Raw genomic sequence first — 15,525 nt, forward strand, 5'->3', positions numbered from 1 at the left:
TTAATAAACCTGTGGGGCCCAGCCAGGCAGCCGCATGCACAGGCCGCCTCTGGAAGGGCCAGCCCCAAGTGACACTGCTCTGCTGGATGCACAGTGTCAACTGGGCCCAGAAGGCCACCCATGCGGTGCACTGCTCCCTGCCCCTTTCACAGAGGCTTTCCCCAGACCCGGTTTCCTCCACCGTCACCTCCCCCCCAAAGGCAGCCAATGCCACTCTCCCAACCCCATCTCCGCCACAGCCACTTTGACCTCAGAGGCCCGCCCAGAATCACCAGGGCCAGGGCACCTCCCTCGCCCTCAACCCAGGCACTCAGTCTGACGCCTTCTCTCCTGGCCCAGTCCCTCTCCATCTCTTACTAAAGGAACTACAACTGCCCCACCCTCTGAATCCATTCCTTACCATCCTTCCCTCCACGTTCCGATCAGCTTTTGTTATTGGGATTCCAGAAGGACTTTCCTAAAGACAACTCTGAGGACAAAGTTGTCTCTCTTCGATTTAAAAAGCAGTTATTTCTCAGGGCCTTCAGAACCAGAAATGACTGCACAGGGCTTTGCACACAGGTCCTGTTCTGTGTGTTCCCAGGCCCTGAGCACTGGCTCTTTACACAACTCATTTCTGTATTTACTTTCTGTCTCTCCTACTAGAATTAAAGTTCCTTGAGGGCAGGGAGTGCCTGCTGCTCAGACACCAGGATACTGTGCCAGAAGTGCGCCTGGACCGAAGAAGATGACATAAGTCGACGGAGCAAGATGGCCCAGGTCCATTTTTCCAGTTCCCTCCCCTGCCCTCCCCGTGCAGACGCCCCGGCCCCTACAAAATGATGCCTGGGATACTCTGTGTGTCCCAGAGACTTACTCCCTTCGGTACCCTAGAGACTTAAACAGGAGCTGAAGCAGTGATCAAGGCACCATGGAGACATAATGAATGAATGAATGAATGAATGAATGAATGAATTGCCCCAACAGTCTTTTAAAAAATGGGATGCTCCAAAAACAACAAACAACTTCATTGAAATGTACATTATTTCCAAGACCTGCACACATTTTTACATATTTTCTAACTTTATTACAAAACAAGCTACATCATCACAAAAAATCAAGCATATAAAAATATCATCTAAATCTTAAAACTTCCATTTTTCCATGCGAATTCCTTGAGGAACATAAGCTAAGATCTAAGAAGTGTCACGTGACCAGGTAGGCGTCTTCTCTCTGGAGAGATGCGCACCTACAGACCCCTCACAAAACCAGTCTCCTACTGAACTCACCAAATTCCACCTTCAGGTGTGGTGGAGAACAAAACCGGGTGTAGTCGGTGCTTCCGAGTGATATGCACGGGTTTGAATCCGGTATCTCTGCAGTGACTAATTCAATTAGCCTCCCGGGTGCTGAGAGAGCGGAGACTTTGCCTTGGCCATCAGGGCTAAATACAAGTAGCATCTAACAGCAAACTGCTCCCCAGCACCAGCATCAAGCCAGGTGTCTCAGAAAAAAGTCCTGCTGAGGCTCATGCTCCCCCAGCTTGGTGCTCACAGCACAGTGTCAGCAGACAGTGCTGGGCTCTTCCTCTGCCGGCCTGCCTCCTCCCTGCCTCCAGCCCAGGTGCCCCAATCGGGCCTCTCTGCTGCCTACCATTTCCCTAAAACTTCGAACAAATCTGCTGTATGGGGCCCAGAGGGTAGCAAGGGACACAATAAGGAGGGCTGCCTTCAGCCTGACACCAAAACTGCACCTCAATTATCAGATAAAGTTTGCTGACAGCATATTCATGGCCTGGGGGAAAATAATCTGTCAGATAATCCTTCTCTTTGGAGTCTATGAGCTGATGCTGAAGCCTCAGGGCGACGGAGGTTTAGCTCCAGCAAGGCCTCAACCAGAAGCTCCCCATCCACCAGTCAACCCAGGGCCCATCACATCCACTTCACAACAGGCTTTATTCCCACCTTCAGTGGCTCACGTTAAGACTCACTTATCACCAAGCTCATCTTGGGTGGCCCACAGACATGGGACCCCCTCTGAAGCCCCCACAGCCTTGTCACAAGGACCCCACCACTTCAACTGAGAGCTGGTCTCAGGAACAGCAGGGAGGGCACAAAAAGCAGGGACTGGAGCACAGGAGACCCAGGCACCCACCTACTCGCTGGCTTCCCACCTACCAGCTGTACTGTCTCCTTCCCGAGGCCATTGTGGGAATGACAGGAAAGAAATCAAGGGCCTGAACCCCTAAACCAACACCGCCCGCTGTCAGTACTCAGGACACGGTAGCTGTTAGTGTATATACGAAAACCCGTTTTGAAAAGTATCTGCCTTGCCACCAGCAAACATAAAACCAGCTACAGCGTGTAGAGTGTCCCACACTCCCAACAAGGCTTTCCTTCTTCTCCTCCTTTTACTAAAATGGCGTGCAGTCCTCGCTCTGGGACTGGGCAAGTTAGACGTGGGGGGGGGGGGGGCCCTAGTTAAGATTAGTCCTCCAGCTCCCTCCACCTCAAATAATTCCAAACTCTCAAGCACCAGCCAAAACACAGATAAATCCACCACAGGCTTCATGCCTCAGGTTTCGGCTCATCTTCCAGACTTCAACACCAACCTCCCTGTTGAGGTGCACCTCTCCTTTCCCCAGGACTCAGCCCCTGAATGCCCAGCAGACCCCAAACCCCACACATCCCACAAGGGGCGCACCCTCTCCCCTGACCTGGGGTGGCTCCTCTTCTTCCTTCCTGTCCCTGTGGGTGCCAGGCTCCACCCCCACCCACACTGGACCTCATGTCTGTGGCTCCTCTCAGCCCTCCTCTCTCAGTGAAGTCCCAGCAGCCCTCACTTCCCCAAATCCATGCAAATGATCATGTAGTCAGACAGTGACGTCACCTCTTACAAAAATATCCTAGGTACTTTCTTTGTAAATGAAGAAGCAGAGAAAGCACACAGGCTATGAAGGCCACTGCTGTGAAATGGGGCTGGCCCAAAGCCTCTGCCCAGACCCACAGGCAGTTCTGGGCGCTGAGCACACACAAGACATTTCTCCAGTGCTGACATCCAGACGTTTGTGTTTCTTCCCACTCACTCTCTTCTTGTATCAGGTGGGTTCTGATCCTTCCAATATATGTTTTCCCCCAGTCAGTGTGAGGACATTTCCTCCCATGTAGGCTGTGAACAGGAAAAATCTGTCAAAGAATTGTCCTGCCCAATTCTAGTTTTAAAAATGTGAATTTTTTGTTTTATGAGCCACAACTACAATTGTGTATATTTTAACTAATGTATACGTCACCTTGCAAAGGCAGAATTTAATAAAGGGAAATCAAAAAGAAATCCATGTTCTATGAATGTGTACCTATCGGTAGCTGTCAAAACACAGCCATTTTAATATAATGTACCCACCTCTGACAATCCTACAAAGAATCCCATTTGCATTCTTTAAACCAGCTGAATGAGTCCTAAATCAGAACGCGTGGGACTATCCCCCTTAAATGCGGCCCACAGTTCTCACGCAGCAGGACTTTCTGGGTGTCGAGGGCAGGGTGAAACAGCAGGTGCATAACAACGGAAGGCAGCGAGAAGGAGCAGGAGTGGTAGGGGCAGCTGGAAGGGATGGTGGGTGTAAGAGGTCAGACAGAGCCAAGAGGGAAGCCAGAGCTCAGAAAGGAGGTCTCAGAAACCACCAGCCACACCCCCCAACTGTGCTGCTAGAAGGCCCTCTCTCCCATGCGCCCCCAGGTGTACAGAAATCAGCTCAAGCTTTCCCTCCCCTCTGGGCACTTTCTTGCTCACCACCCCAACCCCTCACTCCCAACCCCTATTTTTACCTCCTTCCTCTGCAGCCCTCCAACACCTCAGGCACACAGCCGTGTCACAGCCAAACCCCAGCTGTCCCGTCCACCTCTCCCACAGAAGGCTGCTATCCTGTCCTGCACCGTGGTATCTGGCACATGGGGGCTCTCCAGCAGCCCTGCTTTTAAAGTGAAGGAAAGGAGGAGTGTGTGCGGTAAGGCCTGATACTCAGATGTACACAGGGAAGATGACGAATCCTGGATCCTTAAGGGAGACAAGCTTTAGGTAAGGTAAAGACAACCATCAGAAACTCTGTCTGCTGGCCTGAAGAATGTGGTCTCCATGTGCTAAACTGAGCCTCTGTGGGTGTTTAAGGAGAGGAATGACACAATGAAATCAACGGTTTGGGGAGATTAATCTGGCAGCCACATCTATAATGGATTGCAACCTCTATCGAAGGGACAGTTTTGAAACAAGTAAAGCTACACACTCAGCTCTTGTGTGTTAGAAAGATTTGGCTCTCAGATATAATAAGCAACTCCCAAAACTAACTGCATAAACACATACAAAAGATTTATTAAAGTATCAGTTCATTTAAAAATGACAGCATAATTATATACCAACACAGAGCAGTGTACAACAATAGCAAGCCACTTCACACTCCCCTGGCAATGACATTCAACCATAACTGGCAATATCCTTCTTCCAATCCCACGTCAGTGCTGACAAGTTGGAGTGCCAGGCTGAGGAGTGGGTGGGGTAGAGGAGGATGACAGCATTCCCTCCCAGACGGCTGGCTCCAGATGGGGATATCCCGATTGTGTACCACTGCTCTGCAAGGCAAACACTCACCAGGCCCTGGCCACCTCCCTGGTCCTCTGCACTTGCCTGTGGCTGAGGCCTTTGGGAGACCAAGGCGTCTGGACAGGTGCCTTGCAATAGCCTGAGCTTCCTGTCTGGCTCCTGGGTCCCACTCACACCCCCAAACCTGACCTTGTCTCCTACTTGGCTGAATGATGTGACAACACACAGCATTACATAAGCAAGGAATCAAGGGATAGCTAAAACGATGCAACTCCAGGAAATTCATGTGTCTATACTGGTTCACACAGATGCTCCTGTACTCAGTTTTCTGTTTCAAAACTGTACTACTTACATTTCTGCTGTGTGAACAGGGGAGGAAGATGGAACTTGATTTGCAGGCCTACTTAGAATTTTTGTTGTAATTTATGTGGTGACTCAAAATCTTTTCCCTTTAAAGGGTTTATGTCTTATGGGCAACTGCTATCTACATGTTCAGTGAGAGCAGAGCAGAACAATGTGAAACAGAAATAATTCACTGTATACTGATCTGTATGGGTTCAAGTTCTAGGTCAAGTACCACGGTGAAAAACAGAAAATAAAGGACAGTCTCACCATAATCTGCCACACCTTTCAGAATGAAGCAAAAATAGTGATAGGAGCAACAGAATGTTCCTATTTTCAGGGTAAGAAAAAAGTCCTTTCCAAACCTAATCAAAAATTAAATGTACAATTCCCTCCAGCAACAATTTTATTTTTAATTTTCATTTACATAGTATATTTCTTCCAAGAATCTCAAAATAATAGAGCTCCATAAATACTTAAAAAAAAAAAAACAGTTGTCACAGAAAAGGAAGGGACAGGCCCGGCAGGGCAGGCGGGGACAGCCACAGGCACGGACAGCCGCAGGCACTCGGCTCACAGCATGCACCAGCTCACAGCACGCACAGGGTAGGGTGGCTCCGCAGAGGCTCTTCCTGTGCCTACAGACCACTGGCCTTGCTTACGTTTGCAGCTTCAGGCTCTTTGAGACAAGGAGTCATTACCCTTTGGTGGCCTTTATAAACCTTAATCAAATTATTTTTATCTAAATACCAATTTCTCACCTAAAAAACAGGAGGGAAAGTGGCAATAAACCAAAGACCCTCACAAGTCCAAAACAGCAAACGAACCAAAATTCCTATAATGAATCCACATTCTTTTCAGTATTTATCACATAAAACTGTATTAGAAAAAAATATTAACAATTGAGGGGAAAGACCCAATGTAAAAAAAGCCTGTCTTACATTTAGGAGGACACTGGGAAGAAGCTTTTGAGGGCTATTTTTTTTTTAAACAGCTGGGTGGACAGGATCTGAATGCTTTACATTTAGCCAAAAGCTGTCAGCACCCATATAAAATTTTAGGACAGTGAGAATGGCATTCTGTGTCTCCCAATGTCACAATATTCACTTAAGAACCAATTTTTCTATCTGTTTTCCCCTTAACCAAACTCAAAACACCTCACCACCATATACTGCATCGGCCAAAATGTCTGTTTAGTTTTTTCCATAAAATAAAAGACATTTTCCACCAATAACTTTATTGATGGATATGTTGAGAATGTCGGCTTATCTCCAGCTATTGGCTTCTAGTAGGTAGAAGCCAAGGGTGCTGCTAAACATCTTCCAATGCATAAGACAGCCCCTCAGCGAAGAGTTATTTGGCCAAAATCTCAGTAGTACCAAGAAACTTCACAAACCACTTTTGACACATGCAATCGGCACAGCACCTTCTCCATATACTACACAAATCTTTTTGTGTTTCAGCTGCGTTTTTACCTTTCTTGAAATAATAAAGCATAATATGCAAAAAGTGTTGCATATTTTCTTCATCTCCAATATTAAAATAGCTGCACAAAAATTCACCAATATGGTTTTTTTAACGCATGCTGATTAATGCAAGCTGTCTCAGTACAATCAAACAAAATTGTTTCAATGAAGTAAAAGACAACTAAGCACTACTTTTTGGCCAATCTAATAAAACTTTTTAAAAAGTAACCGCTTTTACTTACAACCAAATAGAAAAACATTTCTAAGAAAACAGGCCCCACACTGATACATACTCAGGGTAATGCTAAGAAAAAACAAGCTTCTGAGTTTGCTCTGCTGATTTCCTAATTCAGAGTGAAAAGCAACCAGGACTTCCACTGTCAGCTGACTGACTCTAACAGGTCATGAGCAAGAGGCCTGTGCTGGCCTCCTGTGTTTTACAACAGTGTGGGGCCAGTCTGTTCAAGAATCCAGTCAGTTTCATGTGAAATCTATCTGGCTATTTTTCCAGTGGCTCCCAGGTGTTAAGCAAATTCTTAGGAGGAATGAACACTCCCAACAGCATGCCTTTCCCCTCTGATGGTGTTTTGCATTTCTGAGGATGGGGGGGTGAGGGCGGGGTGAGAGGGATCCTCTGAATAAGAATCCATGTGGATTACACTTGAGGAACTTCCCAGGCTGCCCATGATATAAGGGCTCTACAGTAAACACAAAATTCTGCTCTGGGCCTCCTGCAGTAAAGAGAGTCTTCAGATTCAAGTGAAGAAACTGACATTTACTTTGTGCACTAAATCACCCTATCAGAATTTAATTATAGCAAGAATAAGAATTATTTTTATTATAGGGCTGTTTACTTTTCACGGGAAAGATCCTTGATGGGTTTTGCAACAAATTACACATCTTTCAGAAAGAGCTGTTCACCCTCAACTGTGTGCTTCAAAACTGCTTCAGGTGTGGCCCAAATGAGGGCTATGCCCCCGGCTCCTCCTGAAGCCCAGGTAACTTCCTGCAGGGGCACCTCCTGCCCAGCCAGAGATTGGTCTCCTCTGCTAACTTTCTCAGAAGACAGGTGAAAAGCAGGGCTGATTACAGCTCAGCAAACCCAAAAGTGTGACAGGACCAAGACCTCAGTACAAATCTTAGTCGTCCTCTTCAGTAAAATCAACACCCAAATAACCAAGCAAAACTTCGTTCTTAAACATGAAGCAAAACCCAGGCTATTCACTGGCTTTGAAAACTAGAATAGGAAAAATGACTTAGACAACTCAGAGCAACCCACCATTATCGAAATCTCCTCCCAACCATTAGTTTTTCTTAGGGGGTAGTGCTATGTAGGCTTACATCTCTAAATGTAGAACACTTAGGGAAGCAGTTTCTCTCTGAATTCTAAATCATTGTCAGTGTATAATAAATGTACTCAAATGCTCTTGACAATAAATGTTTATTAAATCAGAAATCACAAACGAATTCACAACCCTCTTGCCGTAAAAGTTACATAATAAAGACATTGAATCGCTTGTCTACTTATGCTATTAAAGTTCTTTGTTGCTCCATGATTTGCACACACAGTTCTCTCGGGTGTCTGGGCATCCAGTTCCTAAGATGCCCCCAGCATGACCGGAACCGTCCAGGTAAATGGTAGTGGGCCCAATGAGAGGTCATGGGGCTCCTCTTCAAACAGCTTCAACAAAACAAATGGCCTTAAGTGAAAAATGTCTCTGTACTTTGCTATAATAAGATTTAAACACAGGATTCCAAGAATTCCACCTGTTTCCAATTAGATAGCAGAATTGCTTGAGTGTTTAAACTACATTCACTTGCTACTTATACAAAACAATTCTTCCGGGTTTTTTGAACATTTTAAGTATGTTAAAATAAGATTACGGGCCTGGTTTAAACAATCAGAGGCAGGGGAATTTCATTTGAAACCAAAACTATCTCTCTGCAGCCATAATGCAGAGCTTCAGACAAAACAACAGGACCAGATATATGAATGTCTATCTTTGACAATTACTTGTAAAAATCAGACCTTTCACAAGGAAAGCAATTATATTTTTAAAGTTATACATTAAATAATTTTAAATGTTTTAAAATAATTTCTAAAATTATGTATAATCCTATATGTTAGAATAACTTTTATAAAAAATTTTAGATAGTGTTTGTTTTACAGTCCATCAGATACATTTGTCCTTTAAATATGTGAAATTTATATGAAGCCAAACCTGTGCACCATATAATGGAAACACAAGTGGGAATTTGGCCTAGCTCTGTAGAATTTTTCACGTTAAATTTCTCTTTTTAAAAAAGGTCAAATTTAAGAGACCTTATTTTCCCCTTAAAAAAAAAAAAACAAAAAAACAACAATTTGTGCCTGCCCAGTGTGGCTCACTTGGTTGGGCATCGTCCTACAAAGCAAAAGGTTACAGGTTCGATTCCCGGTCACAGCACAAGGCTGGGTTTTGAGTTTAATTTCTGGTCTGGGTACTTATGAGAGGCAACCAAGTGGCGACAGATCAATGTTTCTTGCCTTCTCTCTCTTCCTTTCCCTCTCTAAAGATAAATCAATAAAATATATTTTTTTAAAAATAGGGCAAGTTTTCCTCTAACAATTTTGTCCTTCCTTCAGTTCTCTGCAAATGTGTCTTGGGCTTTATAAACCAGCTGAAATAATATGGCTTTTTCTACTTTGAGCCTGTTTTCTCTCCTAAGACAGACTGTGAGCCAGCCTGAGGAGCAGTGCTGACTGCTGACTGCTGACTGCTCCAGGTAGATGTGGGGGGTGAGGCACAGCTCCCACAGAAACCCTGGTGGGTTAGCTCTAATTGTACACATCAGGGGGAGGGCCTTTTCAACAGCCATTAAAGGTCTTAGGCTCAATCAGTTCACCAGACAGCACTTTTAAGGTTAGCTCTGTGGATTAGGAGAGAATAATTCCTGAGGTAACTGGCAATCTGTCCCTTTCCCCTTCCAATTTTCTCATGCGACTAATTCCTGGCAGGAGATGGGTAAAATTGGGGAAGCAGGCGAACAGGGCCTCTCTGGACCCAACGGTGTCAGGAGTTGTTGCACAACTTCATCTTCACTGACTTGCATACACACACAAAACCCCTACACACTTCGGAGAAAAACTTTAATCAATTGAAACAGCCCCCAGCATCACCCAATCTCAAAGACACCAATGTTAAAAGAACCAGGAAAACAAAGACAGCACCACCACCACCACCACGGTAGAAACCCATGATTTGTCTACTCATTGTTTCATAAAAGCTACTCGATGAGATACACTATTTCAATCAAAATAATATACTTCTTACTGGAACAGTCAAGGGATGATAGGTAACATACACATTTCCTTAACAGGAGAAAACAAAATAAATGGACTTTCAGCAAAACTGAAACTGCTTTCTTGCTTTGAAAAAGAGGAAAATGTTTCAAGTTTACTTTTACAGAGAAGCTCCTTCGAGAACACTAATCACCGTACAGGAATAACGCCCCAAAGGAAAGCAAGTCAGTGGCAGGCCCTATCCCAAAAAGCTGCACTAACATACAGGGTTACAACAGCTTGTTTTAGGTGTCCTCTTTTCAAATGTGTGTTTAAAAGGCAAATTTATACAATCATGTTTTTATTTTTTAAAAAGGCTGGTTTTTACAAGTGTAAGATAGGATAAAAACTTGTCTAACTAGTCTTCGCAACACCAGAGCACCGAAACTTCCATACCACAAGCCTTCGGGACTAAAAAGGAAATGAAATAGAGCTCAGTGTTCAGAAACTCTCTTCCTGGGCACTCACTCTGCCACCCAGGGCAGCTGGACAGACCAAGCAGATGGTCAAGAACACAGCCCTGGCTCTTGGGTTGTGGGAGGCACACATCTGGCCTTATGTTGCCCAGACCCACTGAAGTCTCAAACATGGATCTGGGTCTAGTTAAGACCAGCCTCTTCACCCTCAGGTATCAATGCCACAACCCACACTGGGTTCTGCAGGCAACCCGATAGCAATGGAAGGGGTTCTGGAAAGATGAGAAGAATCTGAAACTAATGAATTCTCTCTTCTCAAACTGCAGTCTCATTGGGTCACTTACTGTCTGTGGGAATAGAGATGACGCTAAATGAGATATCAACTCAAAAGGCCTCTTCAGGGCCCAGAGAAAGAACCAGTTCAGCCTTATACTTTGAATTTTGGCAGTCCATAGTCAACTGAAACTTTTCAAACATGCAATGAAGCAGCAATAGAAAATCGTCTAAGGCCAAATCACATCTAACATCAAAAGTCAATGAGTGCTCAGGAAACAAAATGATGCTTTTTAAATTTAAAATTCAAGATCAACATCTGATTGTTCATTCACATAAACTGACAGGGAAACTTTCCATGGAATCCTAGAGTTACACAGTTAAATGTCCTTATGCTATCCTGAACAAGTAGCTATCCGCTGCGCGGCAGAGTGGGGGGCAGGGGGGGTATCAAAGAGTTCTAAGTATCAAAGAGTTCGTAAGATCTAATAATGCTCAAGAAACCAAATGCATTTCCCAGGCAGTTTTGCCAGAATGCTTAAAAAAGAATGTCACAACCAGGAAGACCAAAAGAAAACGAAAAAATAAAGAAGGAAAGGTAAAAAGAAAGAAAATTAAGGTTTGTCTCTTAAAACTCCACAACGGGTTTTACTTTAAGCACAAGAATTAAATTATGGTAAAAGGGAGCTATTTTTACTAAAACAGGGTAGACCAATTTATCAAAAATGCCATTTGGCTGTGTTCATTGCATTCAGGAATCTAATTTACACAATAGACACTTTGGAGTAATCTATTTTAGTCAATAAATACTCAAACTCCTTTAAGTTTTAATCTTATCGGATATACATATTTCACATAGTCTTCTTCCTAGTTAAGCGAGAAATGTGAAGAAATTTCATAACGCCGATGAGTCTGCGTTATCGTTCTTATGTAGGCAAGGGCAGAAAACAAGCATATACAATTAAAGTTGTCAGACTTCATTTATATATGTTTTAATCCAATCCGCTTGATTTCATACAAGCCGGCATCTGGATTTCATTTGCTTTCTTCCTAAAAGTACTGTAGGTCACAATCACCAGTCCTCCAGGTTACGAAAGTTCGGCCAAGTTTACCTTCACGCACACCTTTGAGCTGGGAGCAGTAGCCGGCCCCCAGGGACGCTGAGGGACCCCCGGAGCGCAAGGCTCCCCGGGCCCTTCCAAGCCGAGGACTGCCCCCAATGCTCCCGGAGCTTCTGGCGCACAAGCCGCTCACCTTCAACTTGGCTCCTGCTGCGCACGACATCCACCTGGCAGAGTACCGAAGCTGTCCAGGCGCCGCGAGCGCCGAGCTGGCAGGTTCGGGGTGGACTCCGAGGGTGCGCCGCTCCTCCGGGTGGGAGGTGGATGGCAAGAACGCGCCCTCTGGGTACCGCGGCAGCTTGGGCGCCTGATGGGGAGTCCCGGCATGATCCCGCCGCGGCGTCCAGGACTAGGAGCGCAGACCAGGACACCGCACACCACAGTCCGGCGGGTCCCCCGGGGCTTTGCTTTCCAGAACCCGACCCGAAAAGACATTTCAGAGCCTACCCGCTGCGCGCTGCATCGCACCGCGGACCCTGCTGGAAGGGCAAGGCCGGGGAGGAGAGGGCCAGAGAGCAGTGGGGGAGTTACCAGGGCCTCGATAGACTTTGGGCGCCGAGCAAGGGCCACCGGGACAGGCGGCAGGGAGGGGGCGACTACCGCACGAGCAGACGGCGCGCCTGGACTCAGCGCCGGGCCTGCACTAAGAAAAAGTTGCAGACCCCCGCCCGTGCCCGCACCGGTGACCGCCAGGCGCTCCCGGACTCCCTGACACACGGGCTCCGCGCGCGCGGGGCGCCCCCGCCACCCCTCGCAAGTTTCCCCAAAGCGCCCCTACCCGGCTCCCTGGCTAGGAAGAGTCGGTCCGTGCTACTTTTATAGGCACACAAAAGAGCGGGGCGGCTGCGGGGTCTGCCGGTGGACCCCGGCGTCCGCCCGGGCGTAAACAAACCCCGGGGTCCACGCTAGGAGCCCAACGCCTAATGCGGGAGCGCCAGCGCGGCCCGCCCGCTGACAGCCAGTGGCAGCGGCCGGGACCCCGGCCGGCCGGGGCGGTGGAGCAATGACGCCCGCACGCCGGGCCACCCGCCCGCCTGGCCGGAGCCGGGCCGCGCCGCCGCCGGTGGCCGCTCTGACCCTCCCCCGAGCCGGCGGCACCACAGCGCCACCAGCCCGAGCTCCGCCGCGCCGGCGGCAGTGGCGGCGGCGGCTCCTCCTGGAGAAGCAGGCGCTTCACCCCCCACAGCAACTCCCCACAAACTTTCCCCAGGAATACGGCGGGCTGGGGGCGCGGGGCGTGCGGCCGGGNGCCGGGGCCGCCCCCTCCCCGGTCCCGCGGCGGCGACAGTGGCGGCAGCGCAGGGCCGGGGGGGCGCCCGGGGTGGGGGCCGACCCCGGGGGCAGCGGTGGCGGCGGCGGCTCCCGGCGCCATCTTGGGCTGATCGATGAATTGAACAAAGAGGATCAATTTCTGATCAAGCGAGTTATCAATGGGGGCCGGGGAGAGAGAGGGACTTGTCCCCGACTCGGCCCGGCTTTCCCCGGCACCCCCCTCCTCCCCGCCGCCGCGGCCCCCCGGCGGCCGGGCAGCCCGGGGCCCCGGGGGAGGCCGCGACCGCCCGCAGCCCCCACCCCCGGGCGAGAGGCCGAGCGCAGAGAAGCCTGACCTGCAGCTGCTGTAAATCAAAGCGCTTCCAATATTGAAACATCGATCCCACATTGGCCGCCATCTTGAGACATATTGAGACGGAGTGAGAGGCTGATAGAGAGGGGGCTGGAGTTCAGGAGCCGCCAGGAGGCAGCAGGCGGGCGGCGCCAAAACCCGGCCTGGAGCCGGCCTCCGCCGCCGCCACCGAGGACGCGGACTCCTCCTCACGGCGCCGCCGCAGCCATGGCGAGCTCGAGCCGGAGCCGGAGTCAGAGCCCAAGGGCGCGGCGGCGGCCGCCCGGCCTTGCGCGCGCGGCCGCTGCCCCCTCCCCCAGCGTCCCACACCTCGCCCGCGACCCCCGCCCCTCTCGCGCCCCCAGCCCCAGAGTCCGCGGGCCCGGCCCCGAGGGGGCGCTGAAGGGCAGCGGGAGGGGTGTTCCGAGTCCCGGCTGGAGGCTCGGGGCCCGGCTCACCTGGACTGTGTATTGGGCCCCCGGGGGTCGCGGTCTCTGGCAGAGGACCGCCCCTTCGGTGCCTTAGGTTGGGGCTGCGGGCAAGGAAACAGTGCCGCTTTCGCTCGCCCTCCAGCTGGACGCCAAGCGCGCAGAGCTGCCGCGACCACCTGCCCGAGTCCCCACTCCGCGCCGCTAAGGCCCACCGTGGCTGGCGTGTGCGGGGAGAGCTGGCCGCACACCCACCAGGTGTACCCCAGCGGGACTCAAAGACTGAGCCGGCCAGGGACAGCGTTTCATGCTGGGGGGACTGGAGTTGAGGGAAAGGACCCTTGACCCTCCTGTAGCCGCACAAGTTGACGGGCCCGCACAGTGGCAGCAGTGGCAACGCGGCCCCCTCACCGCAACTCCGGTGGCTAGCGAGCCTCACAGCACCGCACCGCAAACGCGGGTGGCCAGCGCGCCTGAGCCACGCCAGTTTAGGCCAGGAAAAGTCTTGAATCCCAGCTCCGTATCCCCCCCCACACACACACACACACTTCAGCGGAATAGTCTTGAAACTTAATGTAGTTTTAGACACCTCGGTTTTCATTCCTTTGGGTGCAGAAACTTGAAAAGTGTGGGAGCACTTATAACAGAAAGCATAGTCCTTAGTCTACAGAAATGCTGAAATTTAAACCAAAAAGTCAACTCTCTCGATTTTTTTTCTTCGCAGAAACCAGGCAAAACACACGTTTTATGATCGTCATCTTTAATTGATTATATACACGTGTGAGTTTTTAGAGTTTCCAGTAGGAATACTGTACTTTTACTCCCGCACTTCATTTAAAGTGTAATTAGTTAAAACAAATCCCCAAACTCCTTAATCTTGAAATTCATATGTAAATAAAATATGTGTGGAATACAAAATAAAACACGAGATATAATTGCTGTTCAACTGAGCTCGAAAGTTTGGCGCTGATCATTGGAGCGAATTCAGTATTTTTGAATGAAAGTACTGGAAATGAAAGTGCCCAGGATTTAGAGTACACAGGAGCCCCCTGGTCTCGCACTGCTGACCAGGAGCTTCACTTGAGTCAACCTGCGATTCCTGACGTCTGGAGAGGGGATTCTCCTGGCATCCCCATCCTTGCCTCCTCGACCAGCACAAACGGCAGGAATCAGGTAGGTGGGTAGGAGAGCGCGGGCGCCCAGGGGGCGCGTGGGAGCCTGGGCCCCACGTGCCTTGATGCCGCGACTTGCAGAGTAACCCGGACCTCGGATGCCGAGGGCCGCCTGGGTGTGGGGCGACGGAGTCCGCAAGCTGTCGGCCGGCGGCCGCGCTGTATGCAAGCTCACACAGCGCCGCCCGGTAGAGGGCAGCGGCGCCCTGACACCCGCGTCCTCCGGTCCCCGCGCACGTGCCCACCGGCGCGCCGCGCGCCTGGCCACGCCCTGTCCCAGTCAGGCCCCTGGCGGTAAACGGCATTGCCACCTCTGGCGATTCCAGGCCCGAAGAAATGCTGCATCGAACTATTCCTCCCCTATCCCACACTTGTGGGTACGGGTGCCCTCCCCTCCTATCTGCGTGGTGGCAGGCAAATGAGACCTCAGAGTTGCTTTAACGATGGCTAGACAAATAAAATGTGCAGGGACTTATAAAAAAAATTCCTCCCTGGGGATGCCTCAAGGAAGGATCAGGGAAATGGTTTGGATTTGGTGCAGATGTTCTCAATCTAATTATCGTGTCAATCCCCTGGGTTTGAACCAAAAACAAAAAAGTGAAATATATATGGCCTGTGTAATACCCCAGAAGTACATCTGGTTGGAATTCAAGGTTCCGAATAATCTGGTGCAATATTTTAGAAATAAATTTGATGAGTATTAAATACCCTTGGTACATTTCTGGTTATATTTACATTATTTACATGCTAACTTGACTTAGAAAAACATTACATTGGGTAGCTCAAAGGTTAAGCTCTAAATAAAATTTA

The 15,525-nt window shown here is 49.2% G+C and overlaps 1 protein-coding gene across 7 annotated transcripts in view; it reads right to left on the reverse strand.

Annotated features, from left to right (window-relative positions):
• Positions 1 to 13,386, reverse strand: part of CUX1 (cut like homeobox 1) — a 364,975-nt gene extending 351,589 nt beyond the window's left edge. For 3 of the 7 annotated variants that reach the window (XM_037054844.1, XM_037054845.1, XM_037054843.1), the window contains exon 1: positions 13,120 to 13,384. In XM_037054844.1, coding sequence (XP_036910739.1) covers positions 13,120 to 13,182 — 63 coding nt within the window. In that variant the 5' untranslated portion in view covers positions 13,183 to 13,384. Of the gene's footprint in view, positions 1 to 13,119 lie in introns of all 7 variants that reach the window. The other 4 variants (XM_037054847.1, XM_037054846.1, XM_037054842.1 and 1 more) reach the window with 2 other exon arrangements.
• Between the last annotated feature and the right edge of the window lie 2,139 nt (positions 13,387 to 15,525).

Source organism: Sturnira hondurensis, unplaced genomic scaffold (assembly GCF_014824575.4).
Source record: "Sturnira hondurensis isolate 20B ecotype Veracruz unplaced genomic scaffold, ASM1482457v3 Scaffold0008380, whole genome shotgun sequence".
Taxonomy (NCBI): domain Eukaryota; kingdom Metazoa; phylum Chordata; class Mammalia; order Chiroptera; family Phyllostomidae; genus Sturnira; species Sturnira hondurensis.